This window comes from Acomys minous (assembly GCF_964271855.1).
Source record: "Acomys minous genome assembly, chromosome: 15".
Lineage (NCBI taxonomy): Eukaryota > Metazoa > Chordata > Mammalia > Rodentia > Muridae > Acomys > Acomys minous.
The window spans coordinates 16,964,807-16,988,125 of NC_140497.1; the positions used below are offsets into that span (position 1 = coordinate 16,964,807).

At 41.0% G+C, this 23,319-nt stretch overlaps 1 protein-coding gene across 2 annotated transcripts in view; it reads right to left on the reverse strand.

Annotated features, from left to right (window-relative positions):
* HOOK3 (hook microtubule tethering protein 3) overlaps positions 1-23,319 on the reverse strand; it is a 96,773-nt gene that overhangs the window by 43,026 nt on the left and 30,428 nt on the right. For both annotated transcript variants that reach the window (XM_084758639.1, XM_084758640.1), the window contains exons 5-10: positions 18,821-18,953; positions 12,928-12,995; positions 6,260-6,322; positions 4,927-5,010; positions 3,610-3,773; positions 651-791 (exon numbers count right to left, since the gene is read on the reverse strand). In XM_084758639.1, coding sequence (XP_084614765.1) covers positions 651-791; positions 3,610-3,773; positions 4,927-5,010; positions 6,260-6,322; positions 12,928-12,995; positions 18,821-18,953 — 653 coding nt within the window. The remainder of the gene's footprint in view (positions 1-650; positions 792-3,609; positions 3,774-4,926; positions 5,011-6,259; positions 6,323-12,927; positions 12,996-18,820; positions 18,954-23,319) is intronic.

Below are 23,319 nucleotides of genomic sequence, written 5' to 3' on the forward strand. Positions count from 1 at the left end.
TGTTGGTCTTAGTACTGGAAGGAAAAAGAAAAAGGATGGGTGTGAATGCAAGAAGGCGTGGAGAGGTAACAGTGCGGAGCTGCTTCCCTCTTCATAAGAGGACCCGAGACCATCCACTGAGTCTAGCCGCAGGGTGAGGGTGGGGGAGCAGACCAACGAGAAGAACTATAAAAACATTTAGCAACTATGAAAGAAGTGGGAGACAGCTATGAACTAGTGAGGAGTAGGCCAGGGGTAAGAGAAAAAGAGGAAAAGACCCCTAATTTGTAACAGGAGTAAATTACAGAAATATATACATTTCTTTGTACATTTTAGTAGTCTAAAAAGAAATGGGGGATCCCAAAGAGGATGAGATTGTGAAAGAAACAGAATGGTGAACAGTGAGGCACCTACACGGAGACTATTTGAAAGGAAGGGAGAAAATGCCCAGCAAAGAAATGAAGCTAGTAGCTAGTAAAGGGCCTACAGGGCTCAGAATTAAGGAAGAGTAGCACGAAGCAAGAGCCAGTGCTGGACAAGTGTGAAGTGGCAGCCACAGGCATTCAACATGATACTCATTTGTCACGCCAGCTTAAGTGCTCATAAAGTCCTTTAGTTAGTGTGTGGTGGGGTGGCAGCAACTGACACTCTGGCGAAGGGAAACTGTTTACCTCAGAACGTCTATTTCATCCTTCAGAGACTGAGCTTCATCTGCCAACGTGGTTAGTTCCTCATTCTGTTGCCGAAGCTCAGAGATTTCCTTTTCTAACTCCTCACAGCGTATTCGATAATCATCTTTGGCTGCTTCTAGTCTGTACAAACAAAACAGATAAAAGCAATATTTAGTGTCTCATAACTCTCCTTAGAAGAATAGAGAAAACAACAAGAAAAAGCATGTGAATAGATTCTTCTTGAATGCATCTCTCACTTCTGTATCCATAAACTCTACTCAAGTCACATTTGTCATGAAAATGGGTTTAATACCCCTGGCAACGGCCAGAAAGACACCTGGCTGACGTTGTTGTTCTTTTATCAATTAGGGGCAGAGCAAACAGCAGTCCTTTGTTCATCCAAGCTTGATGTCTGGCATGGTGGCCAAAGCTATCTTATGCCTAGGATTCATAAGAGTCAAATCAAATCAAGTCCAGGCAGCACAGCACGGGAGGAGGAAGACAGATGGAGACCTGCAGACTGCCATGTCACCCACAGACCTGCCCTCCAGTGCACGGCACAGGTGGGCCATAGACACCTGCTTGCTGTCATGGCCACACAGCACAGATGGAGAATGTTACCCAGGGACCCAGCACCTCTGTGGCCAGCCTGCAGCTGGAGCCACCATGAAAGTGTGAGTATGTAGTGGTCAGATGGGATAGAAAGAAAAGCGGAGCAGCTTGAGCATTATGAAGAGAGACGGAACTGGAGACTCAAGAGTGGAGAGGAGTAGCCTGTTGTGAGTGGCCAGCCGTGCCAACCGGGGCCATGGTGAGGTCCCAACCTGAGCTGCCACCGAAGACCATGTCTGAGGCCTTGGCTACAGAGAGGCTGAGAACATGAGGCTGTCTCTGTTTGAGGCAGCCACCAGGGACCATGTGGATGTCCAGGGGCTGTGCATAACCGGGCCAGTCCCTCACTGGATGTGGTGTTCTGGAGAGCTGGCCCTGTACTTTGCCCAGGCAGCTCAGTGGAGCTGGCTCTGGAGGCTTGGTGTGGGATGAGCTGAGCCTCCTGCCGATGGCAGCACTGGGGGGCCAACACCGCTGGAGTAGTGCTGGAGAGTTCACCCTGCTGGCGTAGATAAGGAAGAGCCTGCAGACTGACCAGCTCAGCTACCATTCAGGGCTGTGAATTGGCCCACTCCAGACTTTGTATTATCTGCAAATGGCTGGGACTGGTGAAAGGGCCAGACCTGCTGTTCCAAAGATGTAGGATCTCCATGACATAGGGCAACAACTTGAAACAGGAGACAAGAGCAAGGTTTTCCAAAAATTTAACTAAGTATATATCAAAAAAGCCAATGTAACTGGGTGTGGTGGCACACACCTTTAATCCTAGCACTCGGGAGGCAGAGGCAGGCAGATTGCTGTGAGGCCAGCGGTCTACAAAGTGAGTTCAGGACAGCCAAGGCTACACAGAAAAACCCTGTCTTGAAAAACCAAAACTAAAACCAACAAAAAAAAGGAAAGCTGTTGTTAGATCCACATAAACTAGTGTCAACATTCTGGGAGCCTATCATCCAGGCTTATCTCTGTTCACATTATTTGCTCTAAACATGGGTTAATACTAGTTCCATATCTAATTTAACATGTTTGTCTACTTGGTATGCAACATTCCTTTGATTTACAAGGCTCTTCCTCTCTCCTGTCCAAAGCATTTCATGCAGTTGACTACTTACTTTTAATTTTTCTTATGTAAGTATTATTTAGTGAATAGTTGTAACTTTTATATAGTTCAATTGAATCTTACACTTCATAGTTTTTGGAATTTTTTATTTTAATCCTGTATTTTCTGACATTATTTTCAATGGTTTAAAATATAACATTTAAGTTTTTCATTTCTCCTGAAACCCATGTTGGTATGTTACAAAATGCTGAAATTGAAATCCAACTTTATCCATCACAGCAATTTGTTTTATTAAAAATGTTTTTAGATTTGGGGGTTAATTTCATATTTTATTTTTAAAAAATTATTTATTTTCTTTTTTAAAAATAAAAACAGTTTCCCAACATCTTCCCACACATCATGAAATAAATATCTTCACATCTGGGAAAATTCCATCAAAGCTATATACTGTGAAGGCACAATTGTCTCAGCTGCAAAGTAACAGAGAGTTAAAATATAATAATTAATTAAAAAATAATTTTCTGTGTATGGATGCTTTGGCTGCACGTATGTCTGTGCATCACTGTGCCTGGTGCCTATGGAAGCCAGAAGAAGGCATCAGATCTCCTCTGTCTGAAGTTACAGACGGGTGAGGAGACACATGAGTGCAGGGAATCAAACACAGGTCTCTGTAGAAACTGAAAGTGCTCTGGATGCTAAGCCATCTCTGTAGCCCCGTAACTTTGTAGTTTCTGATTACTTCAACTTACCTTCGGCACTTTACTAGCATTCTTCCTGCTCTCTCTCAATGTTTTTGTCTATTTTTGCTTTCCACCAAGCTCCTGGGCAAGGACTAGCAGGACAGCTATGAGGACGCAGAGCTAGTGCTTGATTTGTCCCTTCACTCTCAGTTACTTTGCAGCCGAGACATTTGTGCCTTCACAGCATATAGCTTTGATAGAATTTTCCTAGATGTGAAGATATTTATTTCATGATGTGTGGGAAGACGTTGGGAAATCTTTAATTATATAGCTACCTGAGTCTGCAGTTACCCACAAGTGCTAAACCTTTATTCTTGTGTGTGTGTGTGTGTGTGTGTGTGTGTGTGTGTGTGTGTGTGTGTGTGAGACAGAGGACAACTTTTGTTGGAGTTGGTGCCCTTCTTTCACCATGTGGGTTGCAGGAAATGAACTCAAGTAGTTAGGCTTGGTGGCAAGCAGCACCTTTACTGGCCGAGCCATCCTGCCATCCTGTTAGCTTTAAAAGACTGTTTAAGACGTAGAAATGAGGTTGTAAGGAGTTGTCTTTTACCTGAATGTTTCTTCTTGCAGCTGCTCTAACTGAGTCTGAAGCTGCAAATGTCTTCTTCCTGCTGGACTGTTGGGATCTTCTATAGAATCAGACTGATTGAGTCGTTCCATTAATATCTGATTTTCTGCCAATAAACTACTTTTCTCCTCTTGTAGTGCTGCAACCTGTTGGAATTAGGACAGTGGTTATTCAACTCACACTCTTTGTGAACTACCATTAAGAATGAAAGCATCTGTCTATGTTTGAGACAGGATCTTACTATGTGGCCTGGGTGACCTAGGACTCACTATGTAGACCATGCTGGCCTGACAGCGGTAGATCTGCTGCCTCTGCTGCTGAGTACCACCTTTCATGGACAATCACTCTATTAAAACATGTGCATTATGTTGAATGTTATTCACGTAAAGCAATATGTAAGAGTAAAGGCTTTTAAAATGATTTTCTATTTAATTTGAGGTAGGCTCTTCTACACTGTTCAGGCACTTCACATCATGGGCCCAAGTGATTGTCCTGCACGAGCCTCCCGAGAGGCTGGGATTACAGGCCTCGGTCACCATATCTGGCTTTACTTCGTTTTAGATAAGAGAATTTACCAATGATATACAGATGGTAAATAAGCACACAAAAAGTCACCAAGTAAATGCAAATGTAAGCCACAAAATTATCAAGTCTCATGACAATGGATAGAATTGAAAAAGACTGAACCAACTGTTGGCAAGGATGAACACAAACTCTGAGACAAGAATACACAACACTTCAAACACTTTAGGAGTCATCAATCTTCGAGAACCCACAGAAAAGGCCAGATGGCCATGCATGCATGCTAGCAGCTCCAGTGCTGAGGACTTGTGACAGGCAGATCCTGGAGTTTTCTGGCCAGCCAGCCTAGCTAAAACTGTGCTCTTCAAGCTTGTTGAGAGACCCTGTCTTGAATGAATCAGGTGGGCAGTGACAGAGCTGCAGGACACTCAGCATTTTCCTCTTCTGCAGGCACAGGTAAAGTTCCCCAGTGCTCTGCAACACACACAAATTAAAGACTCCCGCCCCCACTCAAAGTATGAGAGCGAGTTTACTGGCACAACACGAACACTCAAGCAATGACATCCCTTCACTTTTTTTCTTGTTAATATTAATTTATAATGAGTCTAATAAAAAAAAGACAAGTAACATCTTTATCTAGCATACTCTTCTAAATAAAAACCCTATTTACTTTCTTTCTTTTCTAATTAGGGTGTACTGTAGGGAAATTGTATTATGTGGCAATCCCCAGGGCATCTGGTGGTATCTATGGTGGAAGACAACACAGGAGCCTTTTACCTGCATATCCAACTCATGGCATCTTTGAGCAATTTCTTCCTTGGCTGACAAAGCTTCATTTAATTCCTCTGTTGTTTTCTTCAACTAGTTAGAAACAAAAAAAGCATAAGAAATATTTTAATACGAAGTGAAGACATTACATAGGTGTATCACAGAATTAAAACATCTTTATTTTTATCTAATGTAGAGGAAATTAAGAAAATTCTTGGTAAACACCGAAAAAAAGCCACTTTTTTTCTCTTTTGGGTTTTTGTGATTGTTGTTGTTGAGACAGGGTCTCACTGTGTACCTCTGGCTGGCCTGAAATTCCCTACATATACCAGACTGGACTCAACCTTAGAGAGACCTGCATTGTGACTACAGGGATTAAAAAGCATGCCACGACACCTGGATTGTTCTGATTCTTAACATCAAACATTTCCATGTCATTATTTCATTACTGCAATAAATTCTAAGTCAACAAATTACAAAAACACTGATTAAAATAAAATCTTGTCTCTATTTCATATATGTAAACCTCTGTTTAATAAAGATACAAAAACAAAATGCACCCACAACAGCAGAAAACAATACCACAAAAAGAAAGGCAAATTACAGCTTGGGTTAAAACTATATTATATCCAAAGACTTTCTTCCATGATATTTAGAAAGCAAAAGATACAAAGATTTCTGCTTATGCAAAATAGTTTAAACTAAAAACTGACTGTAACAGCATTTCATTCTTAAATTGCAAAGTTCTTTTTCAAATACAGTTGTTACCAACCACATGATAGCACACTCTTTTAATCCCAACACTTAGGAGTCAGAGCCAGTTGAACTCTGAGAGTTTTGAGGCCAGCCTGGGCTGTACCTCATGTTATGGAACAAAAAGAAAATCATAACTAGAAAACAGATTGTTGTAAATTAAAGGAGTTTTTTAAAAAGTGGGCTATGCAATGCTACCATATTTTTTCTATACCACATTAATTCATTTTTCTATGTGCACACACGTGCGCACCAGGGTGTGAAAGCAGAAGTCAAAGGGCGTGTATGCATTATGTTCTCTCCTTTTACCAAGTGGGTCCTAGGGATTAAATTCAGCTCACCAAGCTTGCCAGCAGGGGCCCTTGCCACTATGGTTGCTGAGCCACCTCACTGGCCCAGGTAGTACTACTTTTAATACAAAGTCTAAGCTTAAGTACAATTTGTAATATCAATTAACAAAATAACTTAAGTTCTTAGGCAAAATATAAATTTATTAATGTATTCCATACGCAATCTCAACTGCATTTTTCTCACTGATATCTAAAATTTATCTTTCTCAATCATTGTGTGAATAAAGATAATTATGTACCTGGCGATCAAGATCAACATAGGCATCATTTCCGGCGGAGACAGGAGACTCTTTACTCATTAGCTGAAATTAAGATTCATATGATTATAAACATGAGGCAAAAACACATTCTAGGTAATACAACAAAATGAGTATCCAGAAACAACAGCAACAACAAATTAAAACACGAAAGCAAACAACTATTTTCTGTAATTAAATCTTCTGCTTTTCACTCTAAGTAATGTCTACACTTAAAATTAAACACTGAATTCTGGTGCTCACTTTCACCAAGAGCTCCAGCTGTAGGAATCAAGCATAAATTACTCCTATCACTATGTTAAGGGAGTGACTAAACGCAGTGGCTTTTCAGTAATAAGGGCCAGTCATTTTCTCCAGTGGTGCCCATGCTCTAGTAGATGCGCCTCTACCTCCATCCCTGTAAGCAACTTTAAACAAACACAGTGATCACCAAACAACCCAAATAAAACCAACAAAACCCAAACAGAAAGTTATGAAAACAGGGAAGGGATTTGCTGGGAAGGAGCTCAGTGGGGGGAGAATGAGAAAGAGCAATGGGGGAGATGTCAAGGACCAAACTGTTCTCAAGTATAAACCATCAAAGACTAAGGCTAGGAGGTGTGAGGCTCCACGTGCTGCTCAGCGCCAGTGTCTGCAGAGCATGCGCAGGGCCCATGGCCACACACAGAATTCCAGCAACAGCACATCAAAACTACAAGTAAAATTTTCCTTTATGAAAATGCCATAATGAAACTCATCACTTCATGTGTTAACTTTTAAGGAGGAATAAACATGGACATCAGTGTTACCCCAAATTAATGGCAGTGCATGTACCTCTCCCCCTGTATGTTAGACTCAAAGAGTGTGAGGGAGGTTGGCTGGGAGGCAGGGGCACAGACTGTAGCCGTGAATGCAGTCAGGAGCAGACTCAGATGCTCCCATCCTTATGCTCTGTGTGGAGGACAGAGCGGGAGGAGAGCAATTAGAAATATGCAGATGTTACACAGAGACATCTTCTGACTTCAGCCATCACTCTATTCTTTTGATAATATTAAAATTTACAAAAGACTTTTTGAGTAAAAAAAATTCCAAATAAAACATAACAAAAGTTATCCTATTCCTAAGAAACAATCACTTTGAAAATTTTGAGATATGTGGGAATTAGCTATCTCTACTAGCTCTCACCTAGGCAGAGTTCAAGTAAAAAAGACAAATACAGTAAAATATGATAAAATCTGTGACAGGGTGTTCAGAGAGAATATATTTAATTCAGAGGTAGGGAGAGGGGACCGTCTTGTCTTCTTTTCCCATTTTCATCCTTTCCACACCACAGCAGCTAATGCTCTAGGAAGCTTCAGAGCCCATTCTAAATGCAGCCTTCTCCCTCACTGCCGGGATCTGCTCCTCAGCTGGGGAGCACACAGGCGCCATCACAGTTGCCTTCTAGTGTCAGCTCTCTTGCTTGCTATCCTTTGACTTTACAGCTTGCAGCATAATTCGACTTCTTCAGTTAACATCCTCTTTAGGGACTTTCCCTCCTTACATTAGGACCCCATGTTCTTGTTTGTGTGCACCTGCGTTCCCTGCCCCTTTTGTGTTAAGACATGGTTTCTTATGGACCAGAGAAAAATTTTACTATTACCAAAAGAATAGAGTGATTGCTGAAGTCAAAATTCTTATGGCCTTGAATTCCCTAGATAGTTGAGGATAATTTTAGCGTTTTAAAAAAGAATTATCTTATTTATTAAAAAGACCGTATTAGTTATTATGTATAGCATGTTTTGGTATACATATTGTGGAATGGTTAAATCAAGCTAATTAACATATCCATTTCCTCATATACTTATTTTGAGAAAGCACGTTGTAATTATTGACACACTAACTGTACAGATGGGCTTCACTCTACTATTTCCATAATGCATAAACTGTGCACTGATAATTTCTATCATGCCCTCTTTCCTTCTAGACTGTTGTAAACCTTCTTTCAGGCTCTGTTTGTTTTTTGTTGACATAGGGTTTCATGTAGTTCAAGCTCATCTTAAATTAATTTTGTAGCCAAGGGTGACCTTGGACTCCTGATTTATTTCCTTAAGTGCAGGATTACATGGCTTCTTTGTAGTTTCAACATAGGAGAGAAAAATATTTTATTTGTCTTTAGCTTAACATGTTTTCAAGTTTTATTCATGTTACTCTCTAATCCTTTGACTCCACTTCCCGACTCTGACCTGTATATACCACCCAGCCTGGTCTGTGTGGTAGGGACGGAATGCAGGTTTTTGTGGCTGTCAGTCAAGCACTCCACCAACTGGGTGATCCCTAGTCCTATCATTTGTTTAACCAACTAATTCTCTATTTAATGTAAATTTCATAACCTATTGCTTCTAAGTAACTTTCATCAATGTTATTCTGAACTCATTATTTCTTGTGAGCAAAAATCTCTATTCAAGACCAACCCAATCAAAGCACAATCCAATTACCTATTTTCTGCCTATATATCCTGACTAAATACTAAGGGGAGAAATACCCCACAACCCCTCAAAGCCCCACAATAAAACCCAAACCAACAAAAGTGGTACTACTATAACTGTTTCTAATTTCCACCAAACTTCAAAGTTGCTTGAAAGCAAACAAATGCTTTCCAGGCAGCAACTTCTTCATCCCTTTAGATTCTTTCAATTTTTTCCCTACTATTTATTATTTGATGTATTAGTGTTTATCTACATGTATGTCCGTGCACCACATGCATTTCTGGTGCTTACAGAGGCCAGAAGAAGGCTGTTGGGTCTCATGTGAGTCCTGGGAATCAAACCACTCTTAACCACTGAGCTCTCCAGCGCCCTTCAGTCCTTTTCTATTCCCCAATCCCTGCATTCCATAAAATCCCACCCCCAGGTAAGGCCTTTTCAATGGCCTAATCTACAAAATCAGGAACACCTCTTTCTCTCTGCTGTCATGCACACGGGCTCCTTCCTGTCCAGGGCCACTCTCACACCTGCCCTCTTCATCTAGTCTCCTCCAAGCTTCCCCCAAACCCTCATCCATTTATTAGCGGTCTTCTGGCTTATAAAACTCAACCTCGATCTCCTTTTCTTTTGTCATCTTCCTACTAACATCTAAGTAGTTAGAAGAATCCTTGAATAGATATTTCTTACTTTTTCATAATATATTGATTATTTGGGAATTTCACATCGTGAACCCTGATCACATTCACTTCCCAGGACTTCTAGTTCCTTCTCCCTACCCCTGTGACCTCCTGCCCCAAAGAAAAGAAGAGGAAGAGGAGGAGCAGGGGGAGGAAGAAGAGCAGGAGAGAAAGAGAAGGAGGAGGAGGAGGAGAAAGAGGAGGAGGAGGAACAGGAGGAAGAAAAACAAGTCCAATTTGTGTTGCCCATATACTGAGACTGGGGCATGGTCAAACTCCTGGTGGCCAGCTCCTTAAAGAAAACTGAGTCCTTCCTCACCTGCATGCCCCTCCAGAAGCCATTGATTGTAACAAGCTACACTCAGCATCCTTATCACAATTTTAAAGAGTTTTCTTTGATAACATTCTGTCTGGGCTGTTACTTTTTTGGTGGTGGGGTGGGAGTAGGGATAGAGGTCACAGAAGCCATCTATGTCCCTCTTTCTCAATTGTGAGTCTACAGTCACCAATACCATGGCAAAAGTAGCTTCTTTGCCCTTCACAGTCAGTGGTAGCACACTTCATGGACTTCCACATGGTTTCTGGCCACAGCATGGACCACAGATATCCACATGGTCTCTGGTGTCAGCATGTGCCACGAACCTCAGCATGGTCTCTGGCGGCAGTACAGACCATAAACATCTACACAGCCCTATGGTGCAGCCCAGGCCAGTCCTCGGTGGCAGCACAAGCCAAAAACATCAACATGAGCTCAGGTATCAATCAGTACAGGCCATTCATACCAACATAGCATCAGGTGGCAGCACAGGCTACTCAGATCAGTAAGGCTTCAGGAGGCAACACATACATATGCATGGCCTTCGGGTAACGCAGATCATGGGCATCAACACCACCTCTGGCTGCAGGACCACAGATCCAGACATGGCTCCAGGTGGCTGCACAGGCCACTAATATCAACATGGCCACAATCCATGGATATCAACATGGCTTCAGGTGGTAGCACAGACCACAGACATCCCCACGGCCTTCAGTTGTAACAAGGGCCATGGACATCAGTATGGCTCCTGGCTGCAGTAGGACTATGGCCCCACACATGGCCATTGGTGGCAGTGTGGCCTACAAACACCCATATGACATCAACATGGATCTTGGCTAATGTAGTACCAGACAGCCACATGAACCTCAGGCTTCAACATGACAAGCAGCAAACCACGGATACCAAAGTGGCCTCCAGGGGCAGCATAGACCAGAGAGGTCTTTGAGGAAGACCAAGCCAGAAAATGGACCATTCTTCATCTCGGACATCCTGTCATTGCTCCGAACAGGGTGATGATGCAACTGAGTAGTGTGTTTTGGTGGCTGAGTATGCACTAGCTCCAGGCTGCTATACCCCACCCTGCTGGCCTTACTCAGCAAGGACATGTTCCCCGTCCACCTCAGCCTCTCTCATACCTGTCCTAAGTGCAGTTGTGTCTCTAGTTGCATCTCTCAACTACACACTCAACACTCCATTCCTCTATCTTTCCCACCTTTCCATTGCTTATTCACTCATCATAGTGGTACTGGAAACTACAATGTGTCACATAGTTTATCTCTTTGCCTCAACAGCTTTATAAACTAAAATTCATTGCAGTAAGCCATTGGTCTGGTTCAAGGTTTCTGGTTTCCGAAGCACTATAAATATTGGACCACTGCTGTGACTTCTCTTGGATATCCTGCTGTTGTCCAGAGTCAGGGTGATGCTGCAGCTGGGCAAGGTATCTAGGGACAGGTTCTGTGCGAGCTCCTGGCTGCCACACACCTCCTGTGCGCCATGTCTGCCGCCCCATACTGGTTAGACTAGACCTTTGCGGTTGTAGACTGTGGGCAGTGCTGCTGTTCCACACATTCTCCTAGCAGTGCAGGTAGCATGGGTGACAGCTGCACTGTGCCACACTGGGAGCTGGCCTGTGGGCCTAAGGCTGGCCCTATTCAGTACTGACCTGTTTCTGTGGGAGCTCCAGGCTCATTGGGCATAACCTCTGTGCCTGCACCCTGCTGGCTGAGCTGCAGCAGCAAAAGGTACAGATTCTTCATGGCACTGCTCTGTCACCTCTCTTTCCAACTTCATAAGTCTACTTTAAAAATCATCTTCCCATAAGACTTGCCCTTTTCCCTTAGTTGTTTCAGAGCTATTGGAGGCTTTGTAGTTTCCTTTTCCTCTGCATCATCCTTCAGCCTCCAAGGGTCTCTCAGACTCCTCAGCGCTCTGTGCATGGGGACCATCATCTGTTTTCTCGTGAATAGATATTTCTTGGGGCTGGAATACAACCCCAACGGGTATGGCAGAACATATTCTAGGACCTGGGGCGTTCATCTCTGGTATCATCTGCAACTCCGCCACAGGCCTCTAAATCACTAAACTTTAAGTGATGCTTCTCTAAAAGATGTAACAAAAATGGCTCTCAAAGGCATAAAAAAATATTCACCATCACTAGTCATTGTGGAAATACAAAAATCAACCAACACACTAAGAAAGATACTAGGAAAGCTATTTCAGAGTTCCATTTCTGAATAGTGATGTTCTTTCAACTTACAGTGGGGTCATATACCCAACCCCCAGTTTCATAAGTAAAAAATGCACTAAATATACCTAAGCTATTGAACACACAGATTAGCAACATGGCACACTACAGAACATTGTTTATGATCATGTAGCTCAACAGTTCTCAACTTGTGGGTCATGACCCCTTTGGGGGGGTTACATATCTAATATATTTACACTATGATTCATAACAGTATAAAAATTACAGTTATAAAGTAGCAACAAAAATAATTTTATAGTTGGGGGGTGTCACCACAACATGAGGAGCTGTACTAAAGGGTCGCAGCATTAGGAAGGTTGAGAGCCGCTGTGGTAGCTGGATGGAAACTGTAGCTGCTACAAAACATCATGCAGGTCTTTTTTCTCTCCCCAGACTTCCTTCTGTCTCTGCAGTCTCGCTTAGGCTGGCCTTGAACTCCTGATCTGTTTATCTCTACCTCTTGAGTGCTGTGATCATCATGACCAGCAGGCCTGTTGGACTCCACAGCATTTGTACACTTCCTTTATCTTCCCTTTCTTCACCTCGTCCTTCCATGTTCAGTCTCATTTCTCTCAGTGGCCTTATTTAATGTCCCCATGAAAGTTGTTACTTTAGACAGTCCTGTATTTCCCCCTTTTGATAGTTTTAAACTATATTAATTCTTGTTTAACCGTTTTCTCTCTAATACTGAGAAGATACACACTTTACCAGAGCGAATTTTCGTATCTTTTCAGAATTGTATTGTATCTGAAGTTGCTGGTGTATACTGGGCTTGAACTAAGTGTTTGCTAAATGAATAAAATCAATATACATACAATAGACAAAATGTACATAAAAACTTAATTAGAATATAGGGTACACATAGCAAAAATAAAATTATTTTCAAAAATTGCTTTCTTTTGTTTGAACTCGTTCTCTCCTTTAATTTGTTACAATCTGTAAGTACCAAGCTCTAATCAACGTACCTCTTGAATGGCTGTCATGACAACATGCTGAACAGATTCCTCCATCATCATAATGGCTTGAATGTACTCTGAAAACAAGAATAACCTGGGATGTCACTGTTCAAGTTAAACGACATCAAGAGATTGAAGGCTAATACTTATTTATTTATTTATGGCTAATACTTTATAAACCCTAAACAGTTTTCTTCCTCAGAACCCCTGTTCAAAGATACTCTGCCCCGAATACATGCCACAGGTAAGCAAAGACTGAAAACCAAATTTTAACGCTGTTCCAAAGATACTTTGTCCCTGCTTCACGTTTATTCATTTGGTTGAGACTGGATGCTGCTTGCTGTCCTCCAATTCACTTTGAATCCTAGGTTGCCCTTGAACTTGGGATCCTTCTATCTTAATGTTTCAGAATATTTGGACTACTAGAATATTAACTATCACAACTGGCTCCTTTCACCATTTCCTATAAAGCCGAGAATAAATCAGTGAAATAGTGAGACCCAAAGTCAGGGTGAGAAAGAACCACATCACTTTTCTACATTCTAAGAGTTATCCTTTATATTATTCTTTGGTACTTGGGAAAGATACTCTGCTTTTATTCTTATGTGATCAAAGCTCTAAGTTATATAAATTATTACCTTTATTTTGTTTAGTATAAACAGAAATAACTAAAATGAATTTAAGATAGACTATATAACTCTGGGGTTTAAAATACTGTCTTATAGCTCTGTGTGTAAAGCAGAAACCACACCAGTCTCATGTTCACCAAGTCCCAAAGCAAGAGGGTCTCAGTGGTCAAGAGTAAGGACACTGTAGAAGCAGTATCTCTTTCCTTCGACAAAGCCTTGCTAATAGTTTTCGTTATTTACAGACCCAACACTGGATGGCAGAAGTGGCTTAAGAATTAAAATAAATGAACATGGCAGAGTCCCTTGGCCATACTCATGGAATGTCCGAACACTGTCATTAGATGCATCTCCTGGAACGCAGAATGGAACCCTCTGCCCAGCAGCTAACACAGTGTCTTGTTTTAAGTATTTGAACCAAACCCTTGTGATATATAACATCAAACACAAGAACCAGCACATCTAGGATGACTGACAAGTCCTCAGAACTGGAGCCTATGAATGAACATGGAAGAGAAGAAGCAGTGGTGCTGGTTTGGGGAAGGGAGGCTTAATGGCAACTACTGGAGGTGAAGGCAGTAAGAGTGAAAGGAGGTCAGGGCATTAGTAGGCATGAGAGGGGAAGCGTTAGTTAAGAAGCGGTGTTGCCACGTCAAGGCCCTTCCCCGCGAACACCGTACAGTACTAAATGATAAAATGGTGATGATAACTAAACTAATGTGGACTACCTTCAAACCTTAAAGTTCAAAATCCAATTCTGTATGACTATTTGGTACATATCCGTGAGGCAACACTGGAGAATGAGGCATATCATACATTGTACATTCAGCGGGACAGGTATTTTTAGTAAAGGAATTTACCCTCAGTTTTATCTGTTCAAAATATTTAGTATGGCTTAGAACAAAGAACACAAAGCTTAAAAGATAAAGAAATAAGTTCCCCCCTCACATCTACATCATTACAAATAAGAAATTTGGCAAATCCTATAATATTTGTAAATCCCAACCTTCTAATCTATAAAAAGTATTTTATTTTCTAGTTTACTTTCATTTCATGGGCACTGGTGTTTTGCCTGCACATCTGTCTGTGTGAGGGAGTCGGATTCTCTAGAACTAGCATTACAAACAGGTGTGAGCTGCCATGTCGGCCCTGGGAACTGAACCTGGGCCCTGTGGAAGAACAGTCAGTGTTCTTAACTTCTGAGCCATTTCTCCAGTCCTAAAAAGTACTTTTTGTTCGGCTCTTGCTTAGTAGAATAGTAGACTGAAGGCAGAAACCCCGGGCTGGCAAGGTGGCTCAAGTGAGTAAAGGTGCTTGCCAACCAGGCCTGACGGCTGGACTTTGCTCTCAGGATCCACATCGTGGGAAAAAAAGAACTGACTTCCCCAAGTTGTCCACCGACCTCCACAGGCACTTTGTGGTACATGTTGTACCTCTTACCCCCAATAAACAAATGTTAAAAAACAAAACCAGAAACCCAACCTCCCAAAAAACAAACAAACAAACAACCCCCCAAACCAACAACAACAACAACAAAAAGCAAAACCCTACAGCCTCTCCCCAACCACTGCTAACAAACGCAAAACACAAGGTCAATGTTATTATCAGTGTGCCTTCTATTACTAATCTCTGCCTTTTAAAATGTACCCCTACTTTATTTGCTGCAAGTAGAGGTCAGCAAAGACAAATACACAGTCAGGTGCTCACTAGCCGTTTTTAACTTCTTCCAACAGAACACAATGGCTAAACACAAAGCAAATGCAGACACAGCTTCATTTAGTCTTCATACCTAAGCTATTCTGGTGATGAGGACTAAGGCAGGGTCTATCTCATCCTCTACTGAAGTACTTCAGAGAGCCTGGTTCTCTTTCTACCTACATTTTACATTCAGAGTAACAGTTAATTATTAGCAATTTAAAAACTCATTTATATGATTCTTAGCTCTTTACTGTGTTCCTGAAACCAGAGATTATCCCAAATCTAAGTAAGTGAGAGATTAAAAAGCCTGTTCAACTGGAACCTTCCTCCTTCTTTACTGGCTAGCTTTTATAATGCTGAATGTGCTGTACCGGGCACTAGGGGATGTAAGTCACCAATGGTTTTATCCAGCTGTGACCTCTGCTAATAATATCACCTTGCCAGACAAGATGTGACCACTGGTGCAGTAGTGGCCTGAGTGTGATGGGACTAATCAACCACTTTCTATCTGGATTTTAGATGTGCTCCACAGAAGAAATCATACTTAGTATTGTAAATCTGGTTAAAAGCCAATGGTGAGGGAAGTCACAGTCCTGGGAGGAGGGAACTTACTGTTGTTTCATTATACAGAACTTATGTCATATAGTCTTCTAAATATTTATGCTTACACATATAGGTTAGTGCTGTTCTCATTCTTGGTCAGGAGTTTCTGTTTTCAGTGGGCAATGGCTAATACAGAGACTCATAACTGAGTGAGTGAGAGTCTGATGCTTGCTCAGCCCTAAGAGGAGACACATGTGCATCATCCCTTCCAAGGCTCCAGTGACAGTACGGAAGAGGGGCGAGAAAGAGGAACAACTAGAGGGCAGGAAGGAGCGCTGTTAGCTGCCGCCTTCTGGACGCCGACACAGCTGGTGCGCCTGAGAACCCATACCAATAGTGGCTTTGGGATGATCAATGTGCCGTCATTAAAAAAAAAATTCTTGTTTTAAAGAAGTAAAGACAGTTTAAGAAAGTAAAGCAATATGCTATTATTAAACATATTCACTATTAGAATATGGAAAAAGTAGAAAAACCAAGTAAATACAAACTTGTTTTGCATTACCAGGTGTGGAGAGGAGAGTGTGAATGGGGTTGGGGACTTCTGATCAACAACATAAACACAAACAGCAACAACAGCAACAAAAAAACCCAGCTTCAATTTAAAATAATCACAAAATACTATTTATGATATTGAATAGCCTCTCATTCCCTATTCTCCAGTAATTCTTCTCTCATTTTTTCCCTTATAATTATAGTGTTGTGGGGTTTTTAAGGCTCTAAAATATAACTTGAATGTTTCTTACTTTCAGTTATTTTTAACTCACTGTCCTTCTCAGCTTTACTTAAGTTGCATCCCTAACGCCATGTCTAGACGCTCCCATTACCGTTCACCTTCAGAGCACTTACGACCTTAATTACTTGTGCTATGAGTTAGTGAGCTTGCCCCCTGCACTCTAGTTCCACGAAGGCAGGCTGTATGTCTGTTTTGTCTGGGTCTGTAGTCCTCTTCCATAATACATCAATTCAGTAAATATTTGTGAAATAAATCAGATCTAGTTTGGACCTGGGAAGATGGCCCAGTGAGTAGTAGTGCTGAGCCAGCATCAGGGCCCAAGTTAGAATGGGATGGCACCCAAGTAAAGGATGGGATAGTTGTACAATGCTGTAACCCAGAACTGGGAGCAGACACAGGCAGATGTCAGCAGCCCCCTGGCCAGCCAGCCTAGCCGAGGCAGGGAGCTCCAAGTTCATAGGACACCCTGTCCTCAAAAATAAAGGGGAGGGTGGCAGAAGGTGACGGAGGATGACATCTAGTATCCTTCTCTGGCCTCTGTACGTATATTCAGAGACCCACATGCCCATGTTCATGCAACACACACATATATACAGAAGCACCACCCCCAAATGAAAATAATCTATCTACTTTATGTATGGTAAATCTGAATGTATCTTAAAAGAAATGATCCCATACAAGTAAGTCAGATTTTACAAAGTGGAAAAAAAAAAAAAGACATCGTTTCCTATGTGTCAAAGCTGGTCTTCAAGTAACTTCAACAATGCCACAAATCTGTAACCTTGGAACCGCTATACACATAAAAACACTGTACTTTTTCTAATATCTGCAAATTGAATTTAACTTACTAATTTATCTAAGTCTACTTAGCGTTTTTACCAACTATAGTTGATATAGTCATAGAATAAGTATGACTCATCCCATAATGCCACCGAATAAGTGACATTTTAAAACAGGAAAATTAGTTTTTCAATGGGTCTTACCGGGTATATTAAACCACATTAAAGGGCAGGCTCCAGGTCCAGCACTAGATGGCCAACACAAATGAACCCAATTATATTGTTGCAGACTTTTTACCTCATATTGGTCTGTTTGGACAAAATTTTCTTTTTTTACTTGTCTTTTGCCTCTATTTATGGCTGCTCATCTTGTGTTTTATGGATTCTAGTTGTGTGTGTTTGTTTCTTGTGGTTTTTTGGTTTTGTTTTTAATTTTAATTAATTAATTAGTTAATTAATTAATTAATTAATTTTGCCTCTAACAATAGAAAGGAGGAGTTTGGTGATGGGGAAACGGGAAGGATATGAGATGGGAAAGATGAGGAGGAGAAATTACGGTTAGCATATATTGTATGAAAATTTTTCAAAAAAATAAATTGTGGATATGGCAGTATGGTGGCACATGCCTATAATCCCAGCACTCGGGACACAGCACTTGGGACACAAAGGCAAGCAGATTTCTGCTGGTTTGAGGCCAACATGGTCTCCACAGAAAGTTCAGGCCAGCCAGGGCTACATGGTGAGACCCTGTCTCGAAAAAATAAAACTGTGACTATAAGAGCACACAATAGATAAATGCAATGAACACTATCTATATACACACATAGTTTTAAAAAAAATCCCATTTCCATGAAATTAAAATTGTTTGAAACACTACTATGTGTAAGATATTGCAGTTTTACATGTCATGTTACTTAGACCCCTAATAATTTTGTGAGGTAGGTAGCAAACATCCATTTACTAAGAAACTAAAATATAAAGACTAGGTTTACCCAGTGTCTATCCACAGTTTGTAAGAGTGCATCTGGATTTGAAACAGGTTGACTGGGCATTTCAGCCTGTGCTCTTATTCAGTGCACAGAAATATTTCTTAAGCTATCATTTTATAAACTAAATTAATAAATATTTTAATAATAACCATAAATGTCACCATATCCAATGTAGTTGAAATGCATTAGGAAGTTCAGGCTGGAGATGTAGCTCAATGACACAGTGCATGCTTAGTATGAACATGGCACAGGGCTCCTCATAGCAACATCACAACACTAAACTACTCAATTATATAGTCTTACGGAAAGGGAAGGAATATGACCATAATCAAATTAGACTACCTTTTAAAACTCACTTAAACCTGAAGGCAAATTACCAGCAAAACTGTAGAAGTTGGGTAGCCATGGAAAGATGTTTTGTATCCTGGTGCTTTAGATATGAAGTATACAACATATATTACTCTCATTAGTTACCTTGCTTCTGCTCACAGTTGACAGCACAGCCTAGAATGAGCTGGAGCATCCTTCCGAGCTCTGCTGCATCAGAATGCTCCCCAATAAGGTTCACATCAGGAAGGGTAAAATCATTAATCTGCTGTCCTAGAATCTGAATGGAGACAAAGAAATTATAATCACATTCATACACATAGAGCCAAATACAATATTAACAGAGATCAATTCACTATCACTAGAAACTCACTGTGAAAGCAAGAGCTGTTCTGCTAACTTCACTCCCAATTTCTATTCTTCTCTCTCACACGTAAATTACAATGTCTCATGGCAACGTAGTCCCTAATCTGGTGTGTGGCATGTACACTGAACAAAGCCCTGTACGTCCTTCTGATGGTCTAAGGAAGCTTGGATGTTCGCTCTCTGTTGAATTACAACCATAACGGTCTAAAGTAAAGGACATGCCAAACAGTTGGAACTAAAGAGGAACTCACACTACCAACATAAGATTCTCCCTTGCTTCCTTCACTTTGTCTCTAAAATGTTAGTAATAAGATATTCTTTTTTTGTTGTTTTTGTTTTGTTTTGTTTTTTCAAGACGGCATTTCTCTGTGTAGCCTTGGCTGTCCTGGACTTGCTTTGCAGACCAGGCTGGCCTCGAACTCACAGAGATCCACCTGCCTCTGCTTCCCGAGTGCTGGGATTAAAGGCGTGAGTCACTACCGCCCAGCTGGTAATAAGATATTCTTAACAGGAAAGAGAATGGGAAACCCCTTTAATGAAGATTTTGGTTCTACATGAAAACATATGCAAAGGAGGGGGAGTCTCTCTGTCAGATAACCTGCCAAGTGTAAGGGGCTAGGGATGTGGACCAGTCGGTAGAGCACTGGCCTATTTCCATCCTCAGCACCACAGCAAATCATGCTGCTGCTGCACGCATTTAATCCCAAAATTTAGGAGGCAGTGAACCAGAGGTTCAAGGTTACTATTGGCTAAACAGAAATATACCAGCAAACCAGATTAATTTTAATTCTTCTCTTGTCTAGGTAAATCAACCTCCAGAAGTAATTAAAATTAGCAAGAAAAAAAAAACCTTCCACAGTTGAGGACGGAGACCTCAAAAGCCAGCAGTTGTGTTTCTTGTCCTTGAGTGAGGTATGTACTTGGTTCTACCACAGTTCTGTCCTGACTAAAGGCCAGAAGCACTAAAGCAATGTTCAGGGGCACTGGTTTTGTTTTGTTTTTGCTAACATTCTTCTAGGTTTACACAGAAACCTAATGAGCAGCTGCCTGGAAACTGTGTTATCAGGTGTTTCACTGACACTTGAAGGTGTGCCAAAATTCCAGTCTAGCCACCAGGATTGGAAGGTGTTAATGAACACCTTGTGGGTGGGACAACTGGACTGACAAGCTCACCTCCCATGACTTAACCCAGTAAAGCCTTAATAAGTCCTTAACAGGGACATCAGTGGCAACCCTTTCTTACTTCCTTTCTCTTAAGCTATCTTCTATAGTAAAACTTCTTTCTAAAATTTAACCTTCTGTTGTTTATGAAGTTCACCTTTGAGTTTACAACACAAAAGACATAGAAGCCACTAACCTGGAGTAGCTTTGCTGGCCAGAGACCCTAATACTCTAAGTAATATCATATGAATCAGAAAAGACTGTCATATTTAAGGATCTCCCCTTCCTCCTCTACTTTTTCCCATTTCAAAAGTAAGTAAGTATGTATGTATGTATGTGTATGTATTTAAAAATTGTAACAGAGATGTCTACTGGGAAGAAACTGAACAGAGGGACTGGAAAATGAATAAAATAAAGATGAGCTCATGGGAATAAAAATATAGTAGGAATGAAAGTTTCAATGGGCAAGCAAGAAAGGTATGTAGTTATCTCAGGAAGTAGAACAAAAACATAAGCAATGAAAAGAAAAATAGATTAAGTAATTAAAGAAATCTGAGTAACTAAAGGATCAATCCAGGAGGCATAAAGGCTCCGTGGAACTTCTATAGAATAAACAGGAAAAAAAAAAAGCAGAAAAAATTTCCCTAAAAGTAAAACTAGCAGGTACTCAGTTTTTAAGGACTTGCTAAGTAACAAGCATAAAACAAAATCCAAGCTCAAAATGTACCTTATATCAAAGCATAATATCATGAATCTTTAGAGATAAATAAAAACAAATAAATCCTAAGTGAAGAAGTTGCCAAGAGGGAATGGGAATCCAATGAGAGACTGCAACAGCAAATCCAGAGGAAGCTGGTGAACAATGCTGCAGTGGCTTCCAGACAGATTTCACAGCCAACCCAACTCTCAAGGAGGCAATAAATGTCAAGGCCTAACCTTTAGAATGCACTTGTCTGAAGATAGCACTGTTCCAATGTGCTCACCAATATAAAAGTAAATTGGAAGCGGGGCATGGTTGTTACACCATTAACACCAGCACCAGCACTCAGGAGTCAGAGGCAGGTGGAGCTCATGAGTTTGAGGCTAGCCTGGTCTACATAGTGCATGAGATCTTGTTTAAAAAACAAAGTAACCAAAAAGAGAATAAATACAAAATATGCAAGTATACAAGAATAAATAAAGGGAATATGATAGAACAGAGATGGAGGAATTCTCAGACTGAGTGTGAAAGGTAATGACAGAACATAAGCTTATTTACTACTCTTGTTGATTCTAGTTAAGAATGAAAACCCTTTTGCTTTGTTGCAGGAATCTCAATACAGCAGAGGTACTAACACAGAACCCTCTGGAACTAGTCACAAAATACAGGATATAGGTCTCACAGTAGTTTTCTAGAGTTTGAAAAAAAACAACAAACCTTACATTTCAAAATGGGTCCCATATAAGGGGTCTGAGTGAGACGATGGACCTTCATAAATGCTTCTGTAGGTGCATTTATGCAGATGTCTACAAAAGTGTTACCATATTGTACACATAGTCTTTTGTTGTTGTTATTTTTCTTTCAAGACAGGGTTTCTCAGTATAGCCTTGGCTATCCTGGACTTGCTTTATAGATCAAGCTGGCCTTGAACTCACAGAGATCTGCCTGTTTCTGCCTCCCCAAGTGTTGGGATTACAGGTGTGTGCCACCACGCCTAGCCATACACAGTCTTAAGAAAAACATTTTATGGTTGAATACTATTTGCCTAATAAATACTTCGTAATTTTCTTGTTGCTAGACACGAGACTTATTTTTAATTTTGCAACCTATAAAATAACATGGAGCCAGACAGCTCTAAGTATTCATTCCTTCCTTCCTTCATTGATTCATTCATTCCTTTCTCACTATGTTGCCCATGTTTGCTTTGAACTCCTAGGATTGAGCAATTCTCCTGCCTTACCCTTTTGAGTAGCTGCAGAGTTTAGAAAAACTGTGGCTATACGTTACTATGTCAGAGTTGGAGTGGCTCTCAGACTTAGGAAGATAGAAAATTCAACATCACTCCTGTCTATATACAGAGTAGAGGCCAGCCTGTCTACATGAGAACTGGTCTTAAAAAGAAAAACGTGTCAAAAGATGGCTATTTTACAAGGCTTTTAAATACAAGCATTCTACCTTCATGAAGTATATGGAGCAAGTAAAAGATACATAAAATAACTTCAGAAAAAAATACATAATTACAAATTACAGCCAGTGATAAAAAAGGAAAAGAGCCCTGGATGAGGAGGTAAAAGGGGAGCCTAGTGGTGAATCATCTAGCAGGGACTCACTATGTGTAGTTGCAAAACAAATACCAGTGCTGGACACTTCACCTCTTCTCACAAGCACTAGGCTTTTAAAAGCACATAAGGAAACGCTCCAAACATGCTAGTCATCTGCAGAGACAAAATTTATCTCCCCCCTAAGGAGGATAAGCATGGTTGGGTCATGCTGACTGTGCATAGAATGATGCTGCAGACAGAAATTTCAAAGTATCACCAAGGAAGGTCTTATGGAGTGTGGCGGGGCAAGAGGGTGAGAAAAACAAAAAGATGACAGAGAAAGAGAAAAACGTATGGATAGAGAGGGACCTGAGCCTGACAGAACTACAGAACAGTGACAGTAAAACTGCTCACCAGGTACTATTTTAGCAGTCTAAGTACAAACTCACAACAACTTGGTTATAGGTGGTTGGTACTACCCATAGCTGGAGAAAGCTTCATTTTGAAGGTCTAATAGGTTTTTCTGGTGATATTAAAAGAAAGACAGCTCAGTACTCAGGAGACAGAAGCAGGAAGATCAAAAGTTCAAGGTCATCTTCAGTTATATATCGAGTCTTGAGGACAGCCTGGGCTACATAAAACTCTCCAAAATACATAAATAAATAGGAAAACAAACAAACAAACAAACAAACCCCCAAACCACTGGGTAACTCAAGCCTAGGATACTGGCACAAGAGAAGTGGAGGCAGAGGCCAGCCTGGCTGCAGTGAGTGACTGTCCTCTGAGCCGAGAACAGCCATCCTGGCACACTTGGCTATACCCCTTGCAAGCCGTCATCCAGCTGAGCTTGTTGAAGATTTATACCCCAGAAAAGAGGG